The following is a 27,535-nucleotide window of genomic DNA, read 5'->3' as shown; positions in this document are numbered from 1 at the left end:
TGCGTTATTTCCCTGCTGCTGAAGTAGCAGGGGAGGGGGTTGGTTTTTGGGTTTGCTGAGAACCCCCTCTGCCACCCCGAAAGGGCCGGCGACCACCAAAACAAGAAGAAGCAGCATGCGAACCATTGCACCTCTCGCATACATGGGCAAATCTGCAACCCTGCCGCTGACAGGAACCCTTGTTAAAGTCCCAGCATAGGAGCCGGCGGCTAGTTCTAAAGGCCGCCGGTTTAAATTTCTGCTGTTCTGGAGCTTTCTTATCGATGAGTGGGGCCACGTGGGTGGTCCAGACATCGAGATCCCTACGATCCCAACGGGCCGTAGGAATCTTTGCCGCTCGGCGCCTGAAGTTCTCATCGTATTTGATCGCGGCCTTTTCACCAGCTTTGGTGAAGGCAGAGCGAACAATGGATAAGTAGACAAACAAGTGAAGAGACCTCCGAGGATAGGCTGCCACAACAACACCAGCGAAGACTTGAAAGCAATCGAGCCAATGCTCGAATGTCCTGTCTCCAATGGCGGCACCAGGGCGCTTCTTGGAAGAAGGCCCCTTCTCCTGATCCTCTGACGGCGGGGCCAATTTGAAAATGTCAACGTAACGGCCGTTCAGTATCCTAGACCTAAGCTTTGTAGCCAGGTGTGAACCAGGAATAATGTCCCTGGCCGAGTTGGTAGAGACCTTAGTGTCAGGTACTAGTACGCCATCCCTGCACTCTTGAACGGCCCCATACTTAGCACGGTGCGTATTTGCCCTCCGTTCCCAGGCCCACCTCGGGAGCCCCGAAGCCGTCTCGCCAAAACCCCAATAAAGTTCCATAGATTGATCAGCCTCATCATCAGAGCTAGATGACGTACCCGTATATGATGAAGAAGAGTCCGCCCGTCTACGCTTGGCATGTTTTCGAGAAGACCTTCTGCGGTGACGCTTTCCCCCCAAGGATCTCTTGGCCGGGACTGGTAAACTATCTTCCATAGAAGAAGCCGAGTCAGAATTTGGCTGAGAAGCACCCGGATCCTGCGCTACAAGTGGAGCAGAATAAGAGGAAGATGTGTCGTCCCTCCTCCGTCCGGCGTGCCTCCGGGAAGACCCCTTGCTGTGACGCTTTCCACCTGAAGACCTACTGGCAGGAACTGGTAAACTGTCTTCAACAGAAGACTCAGAATCGGGGTTCGGCTGAGCTAGACCTGAGGCCGGTGGAGAAGAAACAACCCGTGAGAGACCAGAACCGGACGCCACTACGGCAGGGGGCTGGGCAATCCTGCCTCTACGTGCAGAAGATGACGAAAGGTTCCCTCTTCCTGAGGCCCCTCTGGACGCATAAGTAGACCTCCGCGTGCGGCCACGAGTAGCCGGTACGTTACGGGGACGGGTTAACTGAGGGTCACTTCCCACAGTCCCAGTTAACAACCCTTCTCCCCCATTCTCGCTAGATAACGACGATGCCGGAGACGACGCCCCCACCGGATGAGGCATCCCTGCTGATGTTGACGGCTGACTGGAACATTGTTGCAGAAAACCGTCCATTTGCTCCGCGAATCGAGACAAGGCAGCTGGATCACCGGCCATGCTAGCCACCAGGGACTGCACCCGCCCCATTGGCGGACTCGAAACAGGTGAGCGCAGCCTCTGGGAAGGGCCTCTAATAGGCCGTTTTGCGGTGGAAGATGAGCCAGGGCGGGCTGTGGCTTTCTTTGGAGCCATACCTACTAGTTTGGAAACAAGGTTGACCGTCAAAAGGTCCCACAAATCAAAGACGGCCAAGCAAGGCCAACGAGTGTCAGGGGGAACTGGCTATGGCCAGTCAGTTACCTCCCAACAAGAGCCACTGTTGACTTTATCCGCAACTATGAAGAAAACTTGTACCTAATTGGGAACTACTAATACTTTTTAAGTAAATAGTAATAAGAGTAATAAATAAATAAATAAGTAAAAAAAAAAAAAAAAAAAAAAAAAGTAATAAATTTAAGTAGCAAGTAAAATCTAGTTACGCGTTTTCTTTAAATATGCACGCAGTACCCCCTTCAGGCCAGCCAGCAGGGAGCACTAGCTGGTGGCAATGCAATTAGAGGAGGCGCAGTAGCTGGCTAAGCCACCACAGGTAGGCTGGCACTCCTTGGTAGGCTCACTTGCGTATGACAGGAGCTAAAATAATAATTACTTTCAACTCCCAAACAGCCAGGTTAAGTAACAGGCTAAATAAAGCAAAATCAAAATTAAGTTAAATTAAATTAAATTAAACAGGTGCAGTACCCAGGCCAACCAGCAGATGGCTCTAGCCTGCCTGGCTGACTTAACCAGAGGGAGATGCTATTACCAACTGAGCCACTGGGGGAGCTCAAGCACTTGCAGGCTGCAATAGCTCGCAGCGGCCACTAGAGGGCCAGCCGGCAGCAGCAAGCAGCACCAGCGCTCCCTCCGACCCACGCGTCGTTCAAACAGCGCCCAGGATCGAGTGCAAACAAAGGCAGGCCGCGCCAAGGCCTCGGAGGCCTGCGCAGGCCCCGCACCGACTGCCGCGATGGCGGGCAGCGACGCTGCCCCAGAAAAAACGCCTCGGAGCCCAGGCGAAAGCGGGCGGCCACAGCGCCTCCTTATTTATTTATTTATTTCTCTTCGGCAATAGCGCCAGAGAGCGGGAGCGCTGCAGCGGCCGCTGCCAACCCGGGGCCGGCGCCGCTTCCACTCCCACACACCGGAGCGACCAGGTAGGTCCTTTTTAAACTACCTGGACCTTCGCTCGCTCTTGGGGGGGGGGCGGGACACTCCGGCGGTCGCCGCCGCCGCCGCGCCGCGTCCCGGGGCCCGGGCTCCGTCCGGGAGTGCGCCGATGGGGGGGGGGGCGGTTGTAAGGGGAAAGGGACCTAGCCACGTCGTGGCACGAAGCCCTGATTCACAAATGGACCGTGGGTTCCCAGGGCCTGGCAAACGGCCCCGATCCTTCCCACCCCCAGAAGCACCAGGGCCCCTTTGAAAACCGCGTTGCCGGGGAGGCAAGGCCTCCCCCGGGCTGGGGGGGGGTTCCCCACCCTCAGCCTCTGTGCAATCAGGGGTAGTTCGAGATAAAATTCGAAAATACAAGCCCAGGGCCCAACACAAGGAAAATATGAGAAAAGAAAGTAGAGATGGAAAGAATACAAGGAAGGGGAGGGTGAAGGAGAGAGAGGAGGTCAAAGCGGCTAGAAGGATATGAATTAAATTAGCAAATACAACCGGCTCAAGCGCTGGCTGCTCCTTGATCCGTGATCCGAGAAAAACGGCCAAGAGGCCGTGCCAAAGTCTGGCCCCTGTATATATAGACTCTGACCCCTCCTCCAAAATGGTAACACTCAAAACACCCAGCAACCCAATTTAACCGTTTAAGTGGCCAAGATTCTAAATTTGCCTAGTCACAGGAGGGTGGCCTGTTCCCAACCGCAACACGTGCTCTCTGTTAGGGAGAACACGCTTTATTAAACTAGTTGGGAAAAGGGATTATAGTGCTATTAAATTAAATCTACATATAAATGGCCAATTGCTAAGAAAATCCAACACAGTCACATCTGAAGTTGATGGGGTGAGGCTTTCATTCCTCCCCCAATATTTTATTCCAGTTGGCACCCCTGCATACCATCCTAACTCCACCCAGTCTGTTGTTCTTGCTTGTTGCAAGCTGCTCAGAGTTTAAATAATTTTTAACTTGAAGGGGACATGATAGACCATTTAGTTCTATCACCAAACTATATATATTGCCTAAAGCAGCACTTTCCGCATAATATGTTACTAGTGTTTTTACACTACAGTGTATATCTGTATCTACACACACATAAACACACACTATGTGCACATATAATACACACACACACACACACAGTGTGGCGAAGGTGTACAAGGAAAGAGGGCAATTCCCAATACATACAGCAAAGAGCAGTATGATTAGCTAAGTAAGCTCTGGATCACATTTTTGATGCTTCTGTATTTCTTGATAGAATTCCTTCTATGGAGGGAAAAGCTTGATCACCATGAAAGGAATGTAACCATGTTACCAACAAGGCCAGTGAAATGATGGCCTACTTCCTGATTGTATGTTGTCCATATGGTGGAGGAAGAACATGTGTGATGTAATACTTTTATGGGTATGTGTGGAAGACCAGCGGAAGGAAATGTTACTAGGTTGTTGCAGGTTGTTGCTTGCAACCATAAAATTAAAATCCATCAGTGACAAAGCACACAGTGTGTAGGCCTTCCATAAGGGATATAACACAATGCATACATTTGAAATGTCTTTTTATTACTGCTTACAGAAAAGATGGGGGGGGGGGATGTGAGTAGCCATAATATGTTGCCTCTTTATTCATTCATGCAAGCCAATGAGCAAATACACACACACACACACACACAGTGTGTTTTTTTCTAAAAGAATGTTTAGAGGTACTCTCATTTTTCCTACTCTTATTGAAATACTGCTCCTCAATGAGGCCAAACTTAGATTCACAAAATGTTTAGGGGTATGTGTACCCTTGCGTCCCCCCAGAAAAAAGCTGTGTGTATATATGTATGTATGTATGTACACACACACACACACACACACACATGCACAAAATTCATATATCCTTTTAAAGACTATATGCCATATATGCTTCAGAGTTGGAAGTTTTGCATATATATGGATGTTGGCTGTCTTTTGACATAGTTAAGCAGTTAACTTGTTACTGATGGGGATTCTAATGTAGGTTAGTGTGTGTAGAGGAGTCCATCAGTCATTGTCCAACAAATCAATGACTATGATGAAGCAAATAAATCACTCGTGATTTGGAGAGTCTATTACTGACTCAATAATCCAATGAATTCCCATTTCCACAATGGAAAAATGCTAAGCAGAATAGTCAGTTGATAGATGAGGAGAATAGTGCTTCAACTAGCTTCAAATAACCAATGCACACGATGTCAGGAACACCAAAACTACTATTCGCAGCATCTGCCAGTGGCAAGAACAGTCCTCAATGCAGTGTTTCTTCTTTTATATAATAGCAGGTAGCAGTTCTGAAATGTGTCTTGGTGCAATTTCAGACTACATCAGTCATGAGGGAGCAGGGTTGCAACTGTAGGGTCTGGGGAGGAGGGTCAAGTTCATTTGCACCTTGATGTACCTCTTGTTGGCATCCATCTGTCTCAAGAGACAATGGACTGTACCTCCAGGGGTGAAGTCAAACCAAGCCCGGGCAGTGTGTATAGAGGTCCTGGCTCCCCAGACGACAAAATCCCTCTCTTGGTTTTACTGATGTGGTCCAAAGGAAAGCAGAGCACTATAGTTGGCACCAGCTTGGCTGCAGGAGTTGCCAGTAGGAGGTGTACAAGACGCCACCCAACCGTCATAGGGGCTCCACTCTGGAATGGTGTAGGATTCACTCCTTAGCCTTTTCTTCTCCCGAAGATGTCCTGCAAGGCACCTCAGTCCCACTAATAATGTCTGGGTGGGGACCTTCCATTGATAGCTATGGCTAATATCAGCTTCAAATGGGATTTTTTGTGGGACCACTGTATCTCTCTCTGCACACCGTGGTCTCAGTCCTGCTCTGGCCTATATTTAAATAATTAAAAATGTACATGTTAAGTCACAACTGCAGGATGTGCTGCTTATAGTAGAATAAAGGATGCTAGCTATACAGAGGAAATGTGTTGTTTAAGGAAAACCCCATTACCACCCAATGCATATGCTTTTTGCTGCACCCTTAAAAAATATATATGGCAGTGGGATTGCAAACTTATGTGCTACAACTTAAAAACCCTCCACTAAATTAGGACATAAAACTCCTTCCTTCCTTAATTTCTGTACTGTTTGCTGGTGGTTTATACTGTTGATAATTAAAGACATATTTCCTATGAGCTCTTAAGTTCCACAGAGTTTTGGCTTTGCAAAAGATGAGTGCTTAGTGAAAACTCCACTCTCCTGGCTCCCAAAAAGCGAGAGATAACCAGAGCATGTACCCCTCTAGCGAGGCAGTCTGCAGACAGGTAGGGTCTCAGCTGGTGTACCAGATGGAGCTGGTAGACATTTATTGTTGTCAAATCCTGCACCAGCCAATAAGATATACTTATAAGCTGATTGGAGTGCCTGGTTGCCCAGCCATATGCACAGTTGAACTGTTGCAGCCCTTAATAGGATTCTAAGTGATCACAAACACTTAGAAATAACTGCTACATGGTGCCTTGGATCGTGTGCAATATGTTTGGGGCAACAGCAGGCTTTAAGAAAACTAACTGAACTGCCTGGGTGTCTTTGGGGAAAATGAGGTGTTGTCTTATAAAACAGATTGGATCTTTATATTTATATTTCTATCTTACTTTTCTTCAACTTTGCAATGGAACATAGAAAACTGCCTGTACTGAACTAGACCACTACCAGACCCAAGCCCAGTATTGTCTACAATGACTGTTGAAAGGCAGCCCCACGTAGAATACATTACAGTAATCTAGCCTTGAGGTTACCAGCGCATGGATTATAGTGTTTAGGCTATCCCTGTTCAGGAATGGCAGTAGCTGGTGAACCAGATGAAGCTGCTAAAAGGCATTCCCAGCCACAAAGGACACTTGCATGCTATGACATAAACCAGTCAATTAAACAACAGAAATTATCTAAACAGTGGCCATGAGCTATATAATTTTCAAAATAGATGATCCACTGAAAGAATATTGTTTTTCAGCTTCTCCTTTAGGAAAAGTATTCACGTTGGTTTCAACATTCCCTGAGCTTAGATGGTTTTTAAACTGTCAAAGGAAAGCACAGTTCAGAGGAATTGTTTTATTTAGTTTGTCAGTTTGTTTTATGTTTCATCCAAAAGGATTATTTTCTTGTAAACCACAGATAATTCCTATAAACTGCTTCCTCCTACAATACATTCAGTGAAATCATTCTCCTCCCCCGTGAATTATATTTAAATACTTTCCCCCCGCTCCATCAGATGACATTGCACAGAAAATGCCAGAACCACATGGAAGAAATGGTTTCATGTGTTTTTCTCGCCTGCAATTTCCCCTCCTGTTTTATAAACTATAGTAGGCAAAGCAATAGAATCCTTAAATTTGTGAGACTTCATCTGCAGCTTAGTTGAATTCAGTTCTATAACCTACCTATTTATTGTCATTTCAGGGGCATTCCAAAGTGGGATCAAGACCAGTCTTTTGTTTAAAATAAAGAGAAAAACCTTATAATTATGATAAGATGAACATTTGTAACGTTCACCTCTCCACCCTCCTAGTCCCCAGACATCCCACTCCTATTTCTTGGGGGGTGATAAATGGTCCTGTGAAAGAGGGTGCATATTCAGTTCAGCTTGACCAACAATATCCAAAAGGTGGTGGAACGTCTAACATTAATGGTGCCAAACAAATCACTACATATCCAGGAATTGGTGTTTGGGCACATGATAAAAGCACTCCCAATTTATTGAGGGAAGGGCTCTGTGCACTTCTGATTGCAAGTATACACTAATGAAATAGATTCTTTTTTTAAGGGAAAGGACAAGATATACCTGGAATACGCCACTGTGTGTGTGTGTGTGTGTGTGTGTGTGTGTGTGTGTGTATGCTAAACCAAGCCAAATTAAAATGCATGCATTTCAAACCTTTTCAATATCTTTATATTAAATAACAAGCTAACGTAGCTATAGGCCAGTTTTGAGACTTCTTTTCTTGCAGGGTTATGGGAAAGTAAATAATTTTCACTGAGCACGAAACTCAAATGAAAAGGTAACCCAGCTGTACTGAAACAATCGAAGCACCTCTAAGGTTTTGGGAATATCCATCCCCACAAAAATAATGATAATAACAGGCAGCTCTGTACTGCAGCACTCCACAAAGGTCTGGCATATTGAAAGGCCAATCGTTCCAGTGGAAGATCAGGAATACTAGCGAGTCAGTGTTTTGTCTGAGATAAGAATGTAGGCAGAAGCAAAAAAAGAAACTGTAGAAGCAGAAACACTAAACTGAGATGCTTTTGGTACAAGGTGATAGACACCATAAAAAGCTGAGAGGTCTCCTATTCCTTCCTCAGTTGACTGAACACTGCCTTTAATGCAATCATGCTAAAAAAAAAGTAGAAGCAAGCTCTTAACCGGATGTGCCTAGATACTGCTTCTTAATGAGATTGATGTGATTATTTTTTTAATCTTCTTGGTCTGGCAATTGTACAGACACAGAGGGGGAGTCTTTGGGACTACAAAAGAATTAAATCAATACAGCAGAGTGCTACAGCAAGCTTCCCATTGGAAAGGACTCTGGGCCACATGGTTCAACACTGTGTAAGCGACACTTCCGGAATTTTTTTTAAAACCTCCTTAAACAGGATGCTTAGTGTCCAACTGTTTGTGTAATAGTGGAGGAAGTGTGGCAGCAAACAGTCAACAGGAAGTGGATGTGCTACCTCCATCTGACCTCACATGATAAGTGCTGCATGCTGAACAAAATGTTTTATCAGCAGATCAAATCTCAGAGGAACATATGGAAAAGTAATTGCTAGCATGCATGCATGCATGCTAACATATTAAGAACAGATAACTGGATGGGTCCCTTCTAGGGCTAAGGTCCATGGGTGAGTTGATGAGAACTGCCGTGTGTTTTCTTATCTAAAACAGAAAAATTTTCCTCCTAATTTTGTTGAAAGTATTACTACACTAAGCCTGAAGCAAAGCTTTTGCTGCAGTTTGACAAGACCAAATCCATATTTTCTGAAACAATGTGCAATGCAAAACACAGCTACCATTTGAAATTTGAACTTATCTGAATTTTGCAATGCAGTTCTCCAGCCATGTAAAGTGTGTGTGTGTGTAAACACACTAAAGTGTGCACCAAAATGCATATATTAGTAAAATAGCATTCAAAAAAGCATTATATTAAGAGAAATTGTTTTTTCAAAAATGTGAACATTAGGTAAAGATGCATAAAGAAAAAATTGTAACAGGCTAGTGAGAAAGGATTTACTTATGTAAAAGCCATGCTGCTTCTGCTCCAGAAAGCCTTGTTTTTTGACATGCTTGGTTATTTTATCTAAAATACTTTCTGCCAGTTTGTGTTAAGCAAGTTGGTCTACAATTAGGCAAACACACTTGTAAAATGTGTATTGTGGAAGAAATTTGCACAAAAATGCTGATGAATTTTCATGAGTGCTTTTCTTAAAATAGTAATAGTAATCACAAAGTGATGTGGAAATATGGAGAACTGGAGATTGGAAAAATGAGAAACTGAAATTGATATACTTGCCCATCCATACCTGCAGGTAAAGGGACAGGCATCATCCTCTTCATTCCTGTGGTTCCTTTCCTAGCAGAAAACCCAGGTGCCCATCTCCCAGCTGGCTCCTGGAGGCACCAGGAATGGCTCCAAGGCCAGAGACCACTTATAGCTACAGGTGCCATCTTTGTGTCATAGGGTTAGTTTTTAAAAATAAAATAGTTATCCAGTTCAACTGTGTCTTGGAAGCAAACAAGAGTTGAAGTGAAAAGATACACTCTTGCAGAGTTCTCTGAGAAGAGGGATTGATAGTTAAACCACGCTTGAGAATAGTAATTCTGTGAGGGAAACAGGGCTGTCCTAACAATTCTCACTATCCTTAACAAACTATATTTCCCAGAATGCTTTTTTTTTCTTTGCTCCTTGTCCTATAGCCCACTAAAACTTGAATTTAGCAAAGAACAGATTAAGAAGGGTCAACAACAATATCACTGTAGCCACCTTAGTGACATATGTAAGTGGTCTCCTTGTGTGAGCAGTTTTACTTCAAAAGAAAGAGGTCACAGAGGAGGTGGCGCCGCTGCTTTGGGTTTCTCTGTTGCCGCTGAGTCGGCTGGCCAGCTCTGCCGTGTGCGCCTCGACGGCTTGCCCAGAGCGCTCCTTGGGCTGCTTTGTTGTGCTGGGCTTCTCTGCTAAAAAAAGGTGGACAATTCTGGGCAACCTGGGGGGGGCGCCGGGCGGATCTGTGCACCCTGGCGCCGCATATGCTTAAGACAGCCCTGCATAGTTCAATCACTTTGGCATAAAATAGGCCACAACTTGAGTGATTAAGGATCTTGGCAGGCATTGGGTGTGTATCCAGTATCAATGAATCCACAGCTGATTGATTGTTTGGCAGGGTTAACCAAGGTTAAGACTTGCCCTATGGCATACATCAAATATCACCATTTTGAGATCATCATCAGCCACCATTTGGGCATCTGGACAGAAGCACCTCCCCTTGGATCCCCTTAATGCAGCGGTTCTCAACCTGTCGGTCCCCAGATGTTGTTGAACTACAACTCCCATCATCCCTGAGCTCTGGCCTTGCTAGCTAGAGGTGATGGTAGTTGTAGTTCAACAACATCTGGGGACCTACAGGTTGAGAAAGGCTGCCTTAGTGGGATATTGTCAGGATGCTGTCAGCGGCTCCCGGCTGGCTGCCCAGAAAAGTATAAAGACAAGGAAAAGTTTCTTACCGTCCTTTTTTTATTTCAGTCTTTACAGAGAGAGGCTATAGAACCCAGCCTCTTGGGTGTTGTTCTGAGTGAATCTCCACCAGCACTGCCCCGTCTCTCCCACTTCCTCATTCGTCATCGTCATCACCCCCTCTACGGGTGCTTCTACGTGCCCTCTGTCTTTGATCTCTTTGCTCTCCTACTTTTAAGGATCATCAGGTTCTGGGAGATGGAGGATCTGGAATGCTTTCTAATGACAACGTGTTGTTCCAGCTCTCCCATGATTTCCCAGCTTTTCCCCCTCATCTGCCTCTGAGCTGTGACCTGCCTCAAACCCCGTTGTAAATCTATGCTGTCTTCCTCTTTCTCCTCCATGGAAGGGTCTCCACCACTCCTCCTCTGCCCAGTCCCTGACAAATACCCTGCTTCCTTAGGATCACAATGGGTGGGACTCCAAGGATGTCCACCTTGACTAAGAATCCCACGCTATGCCTTAACTGCTATCAGGTTGTGGCAAAAGCCCCAGACAAGTCCAATGCAGTCTGAAGACCAATTCCTCCCTGGCCCCGAATACAGTAGCTGAAAAATTCTGAGACCTGGAACATAACACTAAGTGTGGGATGGTAGGGAATTCAGCGCTAACTGAGCCCAGGTGCTTATATAGCTTATATAGGCAGGGAGTAGACCAGAGGAAAGAGGTTTCCCCTCTGGTCCACTTCCGAAGCTATGCCCCTCAGCTTGCCCACAATTAGCTGCAGTTGTGGGCAGGCCCTGGAAGCCTAGGGAGAAGGAAGTGGTATCCTCCTCCAGTCTGCGCCGGCACCGGAAGTCCGCCCAGTCACCACTGGGGCCATGCCAGACCACAAACACTGCCCCCCATAGCAGCCGGTAAGTGGTCTATTTGGGGCTCTCTCCAGTCACCGCTGCCAGTACTAACTGCTAGAAGGAAATCTGCTTGTTTGATTATACATGTAAAACACATGGATTGGCCTTTATTTATGGAGCCTGAAAAGAAAACAAGGCACAGCCATTGTCCTCTGGGTGGGAGCAAGTATTATTGGCCTGGTGATCAGCCTAAATGCATCATGGACAGCTTCCATCCATATGTGTTTTTTTCTGCCTTTGTGGCCACTACTGCTGCTAAACGGCTATCATTTTGTACACAAACATGTCTATCTTAATTTACTCATTCAGTAAGTTGAGAAACCACATAATTGGAAGACAGCAAATAGTTCAGTATGGGTATGCTGCTGCTGCTGTTTTGTGTGTTTCAAAGAAATGATTTTCTAAAATTAAGATCTCATATGAGAATGTCAGCAAAGACTTCCTAGTTTTTACTACAGGGAGGAGTGGGGAAAACTTACAGCAGTTCAGAAATATCATGAACAAGAGGCTGCAGCAGTTTCCTCCGCAAAGATCTGTAGATATATGATGATGGCATGCGTTGCATATTAAAAATTAGGATCACTCTGTCAAGCCGCCACTTGGAGATCAATTCATGGTGGTCTCAAGCAATGTTTTTTGTTCTGGCACATTAAACAGACTGAAGACATATGTCTAAATTTAAGACATCCTTTGGGTTCCGTATACATATGAGCCAACTGAGAAATTTGAACTATTTCAAAGCCTTGGAAAAAAAGGAATTGTAGACACATCCTTTGTTTCGGCATATATTTCTAATTATCTTGCCTTTTACTATTCTTCTCCAGTCGAGTATAATCAGACAAAATAGATCCTGCTGGGCATCGTCATGCTTAATAAAAGTAAGGATGAAAATCTGCAGATTTGGCGACACTGTGGCGCATGTGATGCACCAGTGGCTCTGCTGCAGTCTTATTTAATTATAACACCACATGCAGCTGTAATAAGGTAATTCTCTGTTTACATTCGTTCTGGCACTCCTGCTATACTTTTGCTCATCTGGGGTGCTAAGGATTTCCAGCTAGTAGCACTCTCCATGGGGAGGAAACCCAAGTGAAAATAGTGGATGGAGAAAGGAAGTATACTGCTCAGACCAGGAATGCAGGCATTTAGGAAGAGCATCAGTTGTTGGACCTGATTGGGTCACACCCTCTCATGTAAATCAGGAGGAAAGCAACACCGCTGGAAGAGATGAAAGGATATCGGTGTATACCAACAGAATAAATTAGTTGGTTTTTCCTTTCTTCATAGGCGTGAGTTTCCCAGATTATAATTTTGAGGCTGCAGTCTAGGAGTAGGTAATGCGGAGCTCTCTAGATGTTGTTTGAATCCAACTGTCATAAGCCTCAGCCATCATAGCCAAAGACTATGGGAGCTGTGGGCCAGCAACATCTGGAGAACATCATGTTGGCTACCCTTGCTGCAGTCTTTTCCACACTTACCTGGAAATAAACCCAACTTGAAACCAGTGAGGCTTACTTCTGGCATGAATAAACACGTACCAGATTGTACTGTTAGTCATGGGAGAGTTCATTCAAGTTACTCCTGCGTCTTCATTTTATAAATATGCCAATTAATAACTGAGACATGAGAAGTACTATGCTAAGATTCTGGAACAGATTCCCCAGTATATGGAAAGGGTTTGTTCCCTGGACATGGTAAATATCATCTTTGCGGACTGTGATTGTAAATATTCAACACTATGTATGAATGCGTGAACCTATCTAATATGATCGTTCAGACTTTTTGCACAACTTAAAAGCCTGACTTGCCTGCTTGTTAAAGCTTCATGCTGGGTGGCTGAAGTCCTAGCACTTAGGTTTCGCTCATCACTGTTGGTCTCTTACGCAAACTTGCTTTAACATGCATTGTAATCTGTTGTGCTAATTAAGTTAAATTAATTTAGCAGGAGGGAATTGATTCAATAGCATTAGTAGGACATAGCGGTGTTAGATCCAAGTATGTTGCCCTACACGTGAGGTAAGGCAATCTATGCCATTCCCCAAGTAGTTCTCAGGCATTTAATGATTAAGATCTATATTCTATCTTTTGCAAGGAAACAGGCTGGTAGAAGCCTCTGTGTAAAGCCTAACAATTATTTGCAGCCCATATTCATGACCAAGGACCAGTAAGTGCCATGTCCCCTTTGTTGGGTAAGGAGCGGTTTGGAGAACATTTATTATAAAGTACAATCTTCATGAGTACAGCAGGAATAAATCCATCATTAGGCAGATTTAGTGAAGCATAGGGATAGGCTTTTAAACCATTTTTAATACACTCCAGCTGCTTTAAGGTAGCTGCCCCCCACCCTCTGCTCAGGACCACAATACCTCAAGGACCGCCTCTTCCAGTATGAAGCTACCCGGACCCTGAGATCATCTTCTGAGGCCCTCCTCCATGTGCCGCCTCCTAGAGAGGTCTGGAGGGTGGCAACACGAGAACGGGCCTTCTCGGCAGTGACTCCCTGTCTGCAGAATGCTCTCCCCAGGGAAGTTCGCCTGGTGCCTTCATTATACACCGTTAGGCACCAGGCAAAAACATTCCTTTTTAACCCGGCCTTTAGTTGATGTTATTGACATCCAACACCCTTTTATAATGTGGCTCTTTGGGGTTATTTTATTGGGTTATTGTTTTTGGTTTGATTTTATATGTTGTGGTCTTGTTTGTGAACCGCCCTGAGACCTCCGGGTATAGGGTGGTGTATAAAATGAATTAATAATAATAATAATAATAATACCCTAATACCATGAAACAGACCACACTCTGAAGTAAGTTCAAAAATGATTTACTTACTTGATCCAAGGTCACAATCATGTGTTATGTTATGTTGCAATAAGAAATGTAGGTCTATGTTCTTAGGTAGAAAAATATAGCAAAGGCAGCCTCAGACACATGTTTGACACAGATACCTATGTTGAGGCATGTCTGACTCCATTGCATGCAGTGTGAAGAGAGGGGGAGGGAGAAGAGAAACAGGAAGCAAGACTTACTTTGTCCCTCTTAGGAGAAGAGGAGATGTGGCATATCTGACACTACTTCAGCAATTAGAACTCTGTGGTCCTTAACCCCTTCATATACTAACTTGCAGTGTTAGGTTTGACTCCCACAGAAACTACAATTCCCATTATCCTTTGCCATGTGCTTTAAATCATGTGTTTTAAATGTGTGCTGGATGCACTTTCAATATATGGTGTAGTTCTGCCCAAGCTCTGTACTCCCTAGCTGTAAATTGTAAACTTTGCGCGTATATATATATATATATATATATATATATATATATATATATATCATCCCATCAGTAAGAGCACTGCAGGAAGGTAACAGCCTTGTTGGGGAGTGCCTACAGTACATATGTGTGCTTTCCAGCTGGCTTCTCAAATTCTGATTTGGAGGCACACCAAATAAAAACAGATGTTGTAATTTTAGGAAGCTGACATTAGGGACAAATTTCTTATTTGGGCTTGGATCTTGAATCTTGTGTCATGGAGGCAGGGAGAGGGAGAAAAGTATCACTCCTTCATTAAGGCCACAATCCTATATACACTTACTTGAGAGTAAACCCCACTGAATCAAGTAATATTTGCTTTGAATAGGATTGTGCTTTACAGGTAGTTTGTTGGCTGTCCCCATAGACTATGTTTGGGCAATAGTTTGTTTCAACAGTTTGTATCCCACTTAAAACTACAGTCTCTGGCTGTGTACACACATTTAAAGCACATTCCCCCTCCCCCTCCCAAAAAAATATATCCTAGGAGCTGTAGCTTACCGCTCACAGAGCCAAAGCACCCTGAACACACTACAGTTCCAAAGATTCTTTCAAGGGGGTCCTAAAAAGTGCTTTAAATGTATTGTATGTATACAGCCTCTGTGGGTTTACCTTTCCCCCATCTTCTTTTGTGGCTTTCTGGTCCTGTGTGGTCAAAGATAGGTCTGTAGGTTTTAGTCCATAGTCTCCAAGTCTTGCTTTCCTCCTTTTTGCTCATTTCCTTTTGCATCATAGCTTTTAGATGGTGGGGACACGGGTGGCGCTGTGGGTTAAAGCCTCAGCGCCTAGGACTTGCCGATCGAAAGGTCGGCGGTTCGAATCCCCGCGGCGGGGTGCGCTCCCGTCGTTTCGGTCCCAGCGCCTGCCAACCTAGCAGTTCGAAAGCACCTTCGGGTGCAAGTAGATAAATAGGGACCGCTTACCAGCGGGAAGGTAAACGGCGTTCCGTGTGCTGCGCTGGCTCGCCAGATGCAGCTTGTCACGCTGGCCACGTGACCCGGAAGTGTCTGCGGACAGTGCTGGCTCCCGGTCTATAGAGTGAGATGAGCGCACAACCCTAGAGTCTGGCAAGACTGGCCTGTACGGGCAGGGGTACCTTTACCTTTACTTTTAGATGGTGAGCCTGCAGGCTGTCTTATTTTTTATATCAGTATAATGCTTAGTATAAATATTAACAACTGCACTGCGGTCCAGCCCTCTATTTTGCACCATACTAGCTACTACCTCATAGCGCCTGAAAAGACCTTCTTGAATCATGCACTACTAGTATGCATAGTACAAAGGAAGAGCAATCAATGGGGATGTGGGAGGCGATGCTCTTTGCAATGCCCATCCTCCATCTGTCATTTATGGTAGTAGCTGGAGGAGGCAAGCTGGATTTCAGTAGGTCTTGTGAGAATTCAGTTTCCAGCATCATCTTACACATACCCAGATTAGACAAGTCTTTAGTCTGTCAGATTTGACATGATAAAATGATTAGATTTGTTGCACAGTGTCCAGAAATTTACTCCTGCTTGTTGTTTCTTCACCGGAATTTACCATTTTAGAGCGTTGCTGTTTAGTTGTTGTTGGTTTTGTTTTGTTTCTCTCAACAGCTGAACAATCCCACTGTAAATATTCCACTGCATCCCAATTCTCCAAATCTTTGTGGCTGCCCAGAAGAGCTTCTGTAATGGGGACAGCTTCTGGCAGAGAATCACAACTGGTGGTTAGCGAATGGCCACAAATTGAAGACAGCAGAACACTGTTAACCACAAACAAGAGATTAAAAATAATAAAGTACATAAGAAGGATTTTTGTGTGTGTAAAGCAACAGTAGAACTGTTGATGTATGGGTGGCCTTCTGCACTTTCAAATGCATCACTACTTGGTCTACAAGTGGACAAATGTATTCTGTTCTTAGGAGCAAACCTGTATGGGTGCAGAGCTGCCTATAAGGCTCCAATAGGGAGATAAATAAAGGAATGGGCCTACTTATTCTCTATTGGGTGCAGAAGTGGCTTGACTGGTGGTGGGGTAGTTCTGCTGTGCAGGCTTCCCATCAGATGGGTCACTGCTACTTACCAGAAGGTGGATGGTCAAGGAGGAAAGCACTGATGCCAGTGTATTTGCATCATGCCAACCTCCCCACTGCCTCACCTTTTCCCCCACAGTAAGCTACAACAGGGACGTGGGTGGCGCTGTGGGTTAAACCACAGAGCCTAGGACTTGCCAATCGTAAGATTGGCGGTTCGAATCCCCACGACGGCATGAGCTCCCGTTGCTTGGTCCCTGCTCCTGCCAACCTAGCTGTTCGAAAGCACGTCAAAGTGCAAGTAGATAAATAGGTACTGCTCCAGCGGGAAGGTAAACGGCGTTTCCGTGCACTGCTCTGGTTCACCAGAAGCGGCTTAGTCATGCTGGCCACATGACCCGGAAGCTGTACTTCAGACAGCTTTATTGATTACAGCAAATGTGAGCAGTATTGGCTTAGGCATTGGCAAAAGACTATATCAGACTCCTGCCCCCTTTGCAGGAAGTCAGTAAGGGTAAACCACCAAAAGAGGGAGCCACATCAGGGGAACCCACCTGCAGCTTTCCTCGGTGTTCCCAGAGGCTTAGCATGGCTCTAGCCCTCTAGGACTTCGGACAGTGCGAAGCAGGTGCTTGGCACACATCGTGCTGCAGCCTTTATACCCCCTCACGATCACCCCATTCAAAATGATTGGCCAATAGGCCTGGGGTGATCGTGGTGCCACCCTGGCATGAGGGTATTACTCCACCCACGCCAGGGAGGGGGGGTCTGAGTTGAGGGCCTGCCCGCAACCAGGACCATCTTTTAAGATGATCCTATTTATCTTATAGGTTCACAATCAAAATTCATATTAGCCCTTGAAAATTTACATTTTGGGACAGGATAACTTCTGAAAACCGCATTTAGACTGCTGGTCTATACTTACTAAATAATAAGCTTGCCCATGGCTGGCAAACTTCATATTGAAACATAGGATGGGTTTGTGGGTGCACGTGCTTACACACACACACACACACACACACTACAGTGAAAAGACTGTTAGTCTGATCACCATTCTGTCTAATGTGCAAGTTGCAAGTTGTTTACTGAATAAAGTGTTTGGGAGCCGGTTGCCGACAATCATAAGTATAAGTTAAAATTATATATACTTTATTCTGGAGTGACTGTTGGCAGACTGAAACCGTTTGTCAGCCTGGTACATAGATAATAATCTACATGGAACTTTCAGGAGTGACAGTGTAAATACAGGCAGTTTGCTCTTTTTAAAAAGTAGTGCTTTAGCAGGAGAGGGAGGTGGAGAAGCGACCTAGCCCATAAACTTTCCTAGTGTGCCAAAAGAACAACATTTGCGCCGTTCAGACTTGAGTTGTAACTCCAGCATAACTCAGCTAGAAGAGTTGGGGATAAAGGGGGAGGAATAGGTAGGGAAGAAGCAGTGTATCAAATCCTCTTGCTGTTGTAAGAACAACATGAGGGACTTGAGGAAGATGTGGAAGCTCTAAGGAGCTACACAACCCTTGCTTTCTCTATCCTCTTCTGCAAAACTGTCATGCAGCTCTTGCTCTCAGATCTGTACTGGCCAAGCCAAAAGAATTAGTTAATCAGGCTGCAATACATAATCTGTTAAACAATATAACAATATAAAGAAAGTTTTATATGCTTTAATGACACTTACTGTTTTTACAAGCACCCCACTTCCCTGAGCAGTGGAAAGATCCAGGGGCAGCACTATCTGGATTTGGCTTCTATTGGAGGGAAAAAAACACTGAAGAATTATGATTGCTGTTTTTGTGACGTGTGTGTGTGTGTGTGTGTGTGTGTGTATTTGGCTTATTTAGAAGCCAAGCATAGGTGGAGGGGAAGCAGCACTTGCATGCCTACCAGACAGCAGATCCAATGCCAACCTTGATGCTAAATATGGCAATGCTATTATTAAGAGCTATAGCAGTAGGAATTTTCATCATGACCACACCAAGGAAGCAAAGGATTAACTTCCCCTCCCTGTGCACAGCTGTCCCAATGAAAATCATTGCTGGGGGAATATGGTTAAAAACAAACCATAGACTTCAAGTTAAAGTCATCTCTAGTTTGGACCCAAGATGCTTCCAGCCTTCAGCTCATTCTTCTCTATGCTTCATTCTTCTCTGTCCCCCAAAATGCTTCTTTTGATCCCAGTATATCTGAAGGAGCGTCTCCACCCCTATCATTCTGCCCGGACACTGAGGTGCAGCTCCAAGGGCCTTCTGGTGGTTCCCTCACTGTGTTAACGGAAAAATCTGAGGGCTCCCTTGGACAAAAAGTAAAGACACCAACCAGGATAACTTGGAGCAAAACAGCAGCCTGTAGGCTTGGCCTTTATTGAACTGATGCATCAGGGTGTTCCCCTCACTTGCAGGAGAGAGGAAAGACCCAGAAAAATAGTGTGCAAGGTCTTATAAAAACTTTTGAAATTCCCCTCCTCTAGGTCAAGCCCACCCCCAGAAACATCATGCATATATTACAGAAAGGAGGGGTTGAGGGAGGAGTTGGTGGTAACCTGAGTGTCTTGTCACCTGGCTGGTTCCTCCTTTCCCCCCTCCTCATGAGTCACTTCCAGGAGACAAAGGGGAGTTTGCAGTTTCCTGCCCCCTGAGGGAAGATCTGATCATTGTCCTTTGTTTCAGTCCATGCTGAATCCACTCCCATATGCAAGTTCTTGGTGATTTTGATTGTCTTCTGTCTGGGATCATCTGGGCAGGGCTCCTGCAGATGTGCTGAGATGTGCTGAGATGGTGGAGGGATTATGGCTGACCAGGAATAAGTCACCCCCTTTGTTAGTTCTTGTCATATGGAGTAAAATAAAAATGGAACAGTGCAAATCCGATGTATGGTTGATTTTCTATGAATTTATAACAGAAATGTGGCGTATGTAGTGTGTGAGTGTGTGTGTGTGTGAAGTTTGTACAAGCAGAATGATTGGGGTGGGGGGGGTTCCTGCTACAGTTCCCCCCTTCGGAGATAAGATTGCAAGGGTGGCTACTTTGCAATCCTTTTCTCCGCACAATTTAAGGTGGTAAATAATAACCTGGTATTCTCCGTCCCAGATGTGTGTGTCCATGTGAACCTGAAAGGGACTTGGATATCATGCTACTTTAAGGATATTTGCATAGAAATATAATGGTGTAACAGTGCACATAATTAGACATAGGATATCACGTAAATTAATATTTTGTTGCTCAGTTACTTGTGGTATTCTAGCACCTTGGAAGAAATCTTTTCTCAATAGTGGTCTATGCTTTACATTTAGCAGGAAGGTCCACTAATGACTGAAAAGTGCAGTTTGCTTCCCCCCGCCATTTGTGTGTTCTCAGGTGTCAAGGTAGCTCTTCTGTGGTCTCACATCGGCATGGTGTCGCAGTAGTGGCAATCCCTGGTGAATCCACTTAGGGCTTTCATAATTATCATGTAGCCTGGCACCCACCACAGCTGGCACAGGTTTCGGACACGTCCTGAGAGAAATGCCTTTGCCTTGGCCAAAATCCATGGGATTTCTTATTATTATTACAGGCTCTGGTCTTGCATCCTGGGAAGTTGCTCACTTGCACTTTAAGGACCAAAAAGCTAATTGCAGCCTGGATACACTTGCCCAATTCAAACTGAGTCCAATTTGAATTTATGTGCCCATGGTTCTCAACGTTTCAAACCAATCTGTTAAAGGAAAACCGTTCTTAAAAGGGCACTTTGTCCAAATAAGTCAATTTAACTCTATAAGGGATCATTCCTGCTAAACCAAAGCATGTGCACCTTCATGTATCTTATAAACTTCTCCTTGGTAAAGCAAGTTTTAGCACATTTTAAAATGGACAGGGAAAGTTGGCAGAGTGCCAGGTGGGACAATGAAATGTGGTTATCTAAACATTGGACTACACAATAGTGTGAGCTATCAGAAAGTATAAAATGCATGAGAATTGGTGTGCAAGCAATAAGACATTAAACATAAAAATTACACACAAAAATACCCCCCTTTGTGGAAATCACACTGTCAGACACATTTCAACATTCTTACATAATAACACATAATACAAAAAAAACTAATTAAATATCAGTTGCATATCTTGACACAATTGTGATCTTTTACACATGTATCTTTTGAATCCTGGAGCACAGTCTTAAGGTTCAAAAGTGGGAAAATGTCCTTGCAATTCAAGTCCTCCCCCCTTTGTCAGCCCCACTCCCCATCAGTCTATATCATTTTAAAGAGATAGCTGTGGCCACTTTGAAAACTCTGGTGTTGCAGGTCTTGTGATGGCGAAGAACTGAGGGGTTGTTGCTGCTTTTCATCATTGCACATCTGTAGAAGTGATATCCTGTAAGGGGGCAGGGTTTTTTGGGGAGACTTAAAGACACAGTTAGACAAGGAAGGGGCAAAAGGCAAAAAGGATGTCCTCCAGTTTCCATGGGAAGCTCAAATAATAACAATCTTAGCACATTAAGCATTTTATTCATTTCAATATTATTATCACATTTCCACATAATTACTGTTATTATCTGCTAAGTTTGTTTGCTTTCCTTCACTTAGTTTTTGTTGTTGTTGTTCTTTTCATATTATAAAATAAAAACTACTCCACATGTATAGAAAGAGAACTGTAAAAAATACAAAGGTTAAAAAATACAAAGAAAGCAAAAAATTAGATTACCAGTCAGATGAAAACAAACTTGACACAAAGACATCAGATTTAGAAAAGAATTATTATTAAATATATTATCAAAACCACGCAGATTACTACTAGACTGAAAAAAATGGGGAAACCATGGGGAAAAAACTTTAAATTCACCATGTGCTATCTGATAAAAGAACTTCATGAAACTGACTTTCAATATGTGATGAACATGTCCCCAAAGTAGAACACACAGATACAAAATGACCTATGAGGAACCAAAAATAAATAAATGCTAAGACACGCAATTTGTTTTTGTTTTTTTTTTTAACCTGAAGTCACCTGAAGTAACTTGCTTTGGCATTCTAACAACCCAATGAAAAACTGATTAATAAATGAAAAACAGATTATTTGTAACCTAAAAAAGTGTCAGAGATAGAGGAAAATCAACTAATATAGCAGGGATTCAGACTTGTTTTGCTGAACAGAAAGAAAGTGACTGTTTGGCTTTAAGGGAAGAAAGACAAAAGAAATACAAATGCAATTACTTTTATAGAGTATTTAAATCACTGTTTGCATCCCCTCATTATCATTTGTGCTGTGGGAGAAAAGAAGGGACAAACACTTTGTTAATGGGGTTCACATATCCTGTTAAAAGGGGAAATTATTTCATGTGAGAAGTCTGTCAGGAAATGCTGTTCCTAAAATGCATAGGCATACACACACACACAAAAAAAACTGTTATAAAATTTAAATCCCATTGGGGAGGCAAACTACTCAAGAGAGGAACTCACAGTGGGAGTGCTTTGATATTTACCTGTGAAAAGAAATCGTCATGTCAAGACCTGAAACCTGGCAACCTCTTGACCCTTGATGGTCCAGTACCCAACCCCTTTGTCTTAATTAGTCCCTGGAGCAAAAGACACATCAAGGATGATCTCCCCCAATGGTTCCAAGTTCTTTTCATAAGGAAATTTGGATAAGCTTCTCCCTGCAGGCAAGCTCTCAAAACCTCCTCTCTCCACCCTACAGTTCCCCCTTTCCTCTCTCTCTTTCTCTCCTTTTTTTTTTTTGACTGATCTAGCCTCTGTGTATGTGCAGAGTTCATGTCTCAGCAAACCTTTTATACTATTGAGAATGTTGCATCCTTTGGCTAAATTACCATTTGAATAAGGGAAAGGAAGGGTAAGGAGTAGATTTTGAAAACAGGGTTTGATTTTAAACAAAAAAGAGAAACTCAGCAATTTAAGTATTCACCAAAGCTAGCAATTTCAGCCCAAGCAAACGAGACTGCTTCCTTTATGTACAGGAAAGGGCTAATATCCCTCTGGCTATTCGCAGAACAATGCCACGCCCTTATATATGGGGAAAATGGCCAGAGGATCAGAATTCATAGGATTTTTTCTTTATTTTTTTTTTTTTTAACATTCTCAGCCATTTCAGCCTTACCATTTGCAGACAAAAAAAATATTATTATTATTATTAATATTATTATTTACTGCCCTTTATCTACAGGAATGGTCAAGGCTAATTCTACTTGATTATTCATTTGTATGTGCTTAAACTTTGAGTAGACTTTTAAATCTGATTTTTAAATAGTAGACAAAATGATAAACACTGTAATCACTCAAATGCTTGATATTACCAGTTGGGCTTCACCTCTCACCTTTTAAAACTAAAGAGCAAAGCTAGGCTGAATTTCAGTTCCATTACCACACCAGAATTTAAGAATTACCCTCCAATGCTTGCAGACACATAGCCTTCCACACAGCCACAAATTGGGAGAGTTGAAAGGGGACCCTGGGGTCATCTAGTCCAACCCTCCAAAATATAGGGTTCACAGCAAGATTTCGCAGCAAGATTTGTACTACCAAAGAGGCATACACATTTAAGTACAGATTTACAGCTGGGAAAGGAAACATCTATGCTCATATCATGTACTAAGGAAGAGGAAAATAAAAGTACATAACTTTACACAGAACCCTTTTTGCAGATCTTAAGATAGTTTGAGTGAGTTTGAAATGATATTTAAGGAAGAAGTGAACAGTTTTCGTAAGATAGGGAGAGGATCTCTTATAAAGCACAGTTAAAGCAGCCCTAGATTTGATTTTTTACAGGGAATACACAAGTGTTGTCCCCTCCCCTCTTTGCAGTTTCCTTTAAAGGAAACTTACTCGGGAGTAAATTTACCTGGCACAGAAGTAAGAAGGGAGAAAACAACTGAAAGAGGCAGAGTGAAACAAGGGGGAGGGGGGCATTTTCTAACAAAAGAGGCCATGAAGTCTTATAGAGACTGATATCAGGAGCCTTACAATAACTCTTCTGTCAAACCAAATCAAAGTTAAAACTGGACTCAAATATTTTTTTCTTAGAATGAACACCATACTTTTATAGGCATATGCTTAATGAAATACATACACTGCATTTTAGCTTGAGAGCAGTTGTGCTCAACTAGGCTTTTGCAGCAGAAACATTAGGTTAACTTCTCCTTCCAAAATAGACTGGAGCAAACTCAAAAATTACAACAAAACATCATTTACCATTAGACTTAAAATCACCCTCCTCACTTAAAACTAGAAGAAAGAGGTGGGGTAATCCCCCTTTCAGAACACAAGTAGCACGTATACAGGATTTCACCACTTGGGAGGGAAACTCTCTTTTAGAGCCTCTCTCAAACAACAAACATTTGCACACTCCATTCTCCATTTTGTTTTGTTTTATAAGGCGCAACATGGCTTCCTTAGATTTAAGATTTTTTGAAGCAAGCTTGCAATTTAAAACTATGTGCATTTAAGAACATGGGCTGTTATTATATCTACTGCCTTCTGTGCACCATTAAGTTTACAGTTTCATGTTCCAGCTCTAGGCTACAGTTTAACAACACAAACTTGACCATTTTTTCCCCTTTATTTTATTTCTATTTTTTCTCTAATTGGAGATGACAAGCTGGAGGGGCATATTAGAGTCCTCTCTTGGGCAAAAGGCTTCATGGAAGCTTTGTTGCCAGGAGGAGTCCAGCTAGGGTGTTTAGTGAGCTCCCATTCTCTCATATGTTAAAGATAGAGGGGTAGAGACACACACGAGGGAAAAGGGGTGACGGGAAGAAAGGGGAATAGAGAATATCCTCAGTATTCAGAATATCCTAGACTATCCCAGCTTTCACTTATCTTTTCCTCGGGACACCTGGCCCGAAAACCTTTACCTCGGGACACCTGGCCCGAAAACCTTTACCTCGGGACACCTGGCCCGAAAACCTTTACCTCGGGACACCTGGCCCGAAAACCTTTACCTCGGGACACCTGGCCCGAAAACCTTTACCTCGGGACACCTGGCCCGAAAACCTTTACCTCGGGACACCTGGCCCGAAAACCTTTACCTCAAGCTAAGTTTTCCTTTTGAGTTGCTTCACGAGACTAACCCTAGTGTGGGGGCCCCAAATTGTGAACCTCCCGCTTTCCTCTTCCACAACAGCCTCCTGCCTAGCCTTTGGACTAAGTTCGGATTCCTTACTGAACGCCTGCACAGTGCAGTGCCAGATCAGGACCCGAGAAAACAAAGTTTTGAAAGGAAACAAATGACCTTGCGTTCTCACGTACCCGGGTCATCCCTAACAAAGGTCGCCAGGCAGGAGGGGCAGCTTCATTTGCATAAACAGGGAAAGCAGAGAGAGGTTTGTAGGGACGCCCCTGGACGACTCCGAAAAAGGACGTCAGAGAAACAATAAGCACCACGTTCTCCTGGCCACACTCCGAGAGGAAAACGGGGGAGAAAAAGGAGAGAGAGATTTGTAGGGGACGCCTCTGGCCGACTCCGAAAAAGGACGTCAGAGAAACAATAAGCACCACGTTCTCCTGGCCACACTCCGAGAGGAAAACGGGGGAGAAAAAGGAGAGAGAGATTTGTAGGGGACGCCTCTGGCCGACTCCGAAAAAGGAAGTCAGAGAAACAATAAGCACCACGTTCTCCTGGCCACACTCCGAGAGGAAAACGGGGGAGAAAAAGGAGAGAGAAATTTGTAGGGGACGCCTCTGGCCGACTCCGAAAAAGGACGTCAGAAAAACAATAAGCACCACGTTCTCCTGGCCACACTCCGAGAGGAAAACGGGGGAGAAAAAGGAGAGAGAGATTTGTAGGGGACGCCTCTGGCCGACTCCGAAAAAGGACGTCAGAAAAACAATAAACACCACGTTTTCCTGGCCACACTCCGAGAGGAAAACGGAGAGAGAGAGAAAAGGAGATTCAGGATTTGTAGGTGTAACGTTGGAAATAAAGGAGAAAAGTCCGGCTGTTGTGGAGACGTTACTTTCCACCCCCCTCCCAATGTATTTTCTTCAGAACCATACTCACGTTCGAAGATGTCCCCCGTGGATCCCGGGATCCTTTCCCCTTAGCCGGCTTGACCTTGCCTTTGCTTCCCCTGGTTGGGCTTTTGGTGACGATTGATTACCGCCCGCAAAGAGGAGGCAGGGAGAGGAAGAAGGATCCCTGGGCTAAGGTTGCCCAGTGGCGCCTGATCCCCTCTATCTCCCCTCTCACCTTTGCAGGAGAACCAAGTGTCCCTGAGAATGGTCGCCAACTGTTAACGGAAAAATCTGAGGGCTCCCTTGGACAAAAAGTAAAGACACCAACCAGGATAACTTGGAGCAAAACAGCAGCCTGTAGGCTTGGCCTTTATTGAACTGATGCATCAGGGTGTTCCCCTCACTTGCAGGAGAGAGGAAAGACCCAGAAAAATAGTGTGCAAGGTCTTATAAAAACTTTTGAAATTCCCCTCCTCTAGGTCAAGCCCACCCCCAGAAACATCATGCATATATTACAGAAAGGAGGGGTTGAGGGAGGAGTTGGTGGTAACCTGAGTGTCTTGTCACCTGGCTGGTTCCTCCTTTCCCCCCTCCTCATGAGTCACTTCCAGGAGACAAAGGGGAGTTTGCAGTTTCCTGCCCCCTGAGGGAAGATCTGATCATTGTCCTTTGTTTCAGTCCATGCTGAATCCACTCCCATATGCAAGTTCTTGGTGATTTTGATTGTCTTCTGTCTGGGATCATCTGGGCAGGGCTCCTGCAGATGTGCTGAGATGTGCTGAGATGGTGGAGGGATTATGGCTGACCAGGAATAAGTCACCCCCTTTGTTAGTTCTTGTCATATGGAGTAAAATAAAAATGGAACAGTGCAAATCCGATGTATGGTTGATTTTCTATGAATTTATAACAGAAATGTGGCGTATGTAGTGTGTGAGTGTGTGTGTGTGTGAAGTTTGTACAAGCAGAATGATTGGGGTGGGGGGGTTCCTGCTACAACTGCGAGAAGTGAAGTTGCAGGGAACCAGGCAGAGGGCCTTCTCAGTAGCGAAACAACTATCTGACATATGAAGGCAGCCCTGTTTAGGGAAGCTTATAATGACTGATGTTTTAATGTATTTTTAATCTTTTGTTGGAAGCCGCCCAGAGCGGCTGGGAAAGCCAGATGGGTGGGGTATAAATAATAAATTATTATTATTATTATTATTATTATTATTATTATTATTATTACTATTACTATTACTATTACTACTACTTTGCATGCCTTACATAAGCCCCTTCCTCCATCTTATGACTAATACTTAAGATCAATCTCAACTATTAGCTCCTATTGAGGAAACATTAATCGCCACATTAACAAACAATCTTACTAATAAAAAAATGCCTATCTAGTATAGTAGTGTTTGCTATGTGGAAATACTTCAGCACCTGTTGAAGACCTTCCTCTTCCCACAAGCCTTTTAAATGCAGATAGTTGAATTGCTTAAGGTTGTTTTATGGGAAGTGATTTATAAACACACTTGATGATTGACAGTGACAATGAGGATGAGGATGACTAGCCATAGTACTTTACTATAGAAGTATTAATGATGGCATTTGAACTGGAAATTCATTTTCCAATACGTTGGTTTTGCTAGAGATTCCCTCTGCTGTTTCTTTTGTCAAGAGACATTGGTCATGTGAAAGTTCCCACGGTGAGGGAGTTTCAGCCTCTGTTGTGGCCAAGTCTATTATGCCAAAATTGTTACTATGCATGGTTGAGGTTTTGTTATATGGAGGAAGCTGAGGTTGCTTGTGAGCATATGTATTGGCTCCTGACAAGTCCGGATCAATTGATCAAATGAAAGTTATCAGATTAAAGTTGGTTAAGCTTTCATTAGAGGAATATGCTGCAAAACATCTTATATGAGATCAGGCATCACCAGCCCCACATTCAGCATGTAAAGAACCAGGACTGTCCATAGAAGACAAATGAATT

General features: G+C 44.0%; 1 protein-coding gene and 1 long non-coding RNA gene across 2 annotated transcripts; both read right to left on the bottom strand.

Annotated features, from left to right (window-relative positions):
• Positions 1-4: 4 nt before the first annotated feature.
• LOC144328100 (uncharacterized) lies at positions 5-1,702 on the bottom strand. The gene has a single exon (XM_077930877.1). The coding sequence runs from the start codon at positions 1,700-1,702 to the stop codon at positions 5-7; it is 1,698 nt and encodes a 565-aa protein (XP_077787003.1).
• A 17,242-nt stretch (positions 1,703-18,944) lies between these two features.
• LOC144328037 (uncharacterized) lies at positions 18,945-26,559 on the bottom strand. Its single transcript, XR_013393253.1, has 2 exons — positions 24,636-26,559; positions 18,945-24,461 (listed from the first exon to the last, which is right to left on the bottom strand). It is a non-coding gene; the product is annotated as an uncharacterized LOC144328037 (long non-coding RNA).
• Between the last annotated feature and the right edge of the window lie 976 nt (positions 26,560-27,535).

The sequence above is a fragment of the Podarcis muralis genome, chromosome 6, assembly GCF_964188315.1.
Source record: "Podarcis muralis chromosome 6, rPodMur119.hap1.1, whole genome shotgun sequence".
NCBI lineage: Eukaryota > Metazoa > Chordata > Lepidosauria > Squamata > Lacertidae > Podarcis > Podarcis muralis.
The sequence above is the reverse complement of the archived record's forward strand: the minus strand, read 5'-3'. Positions and strand labels throughout refer to the sequence as shown.

Bases quoted from the DNA above. Each gene is read 5' to 3' on its own strand.
- LOC144328100 (XM_077930877.1), bottom strand. From the start codon at position 1,702: ATGGCTCCAAAGAAAGCCACAGCCCGCCCTGGCTCATCTTCCACCGCA.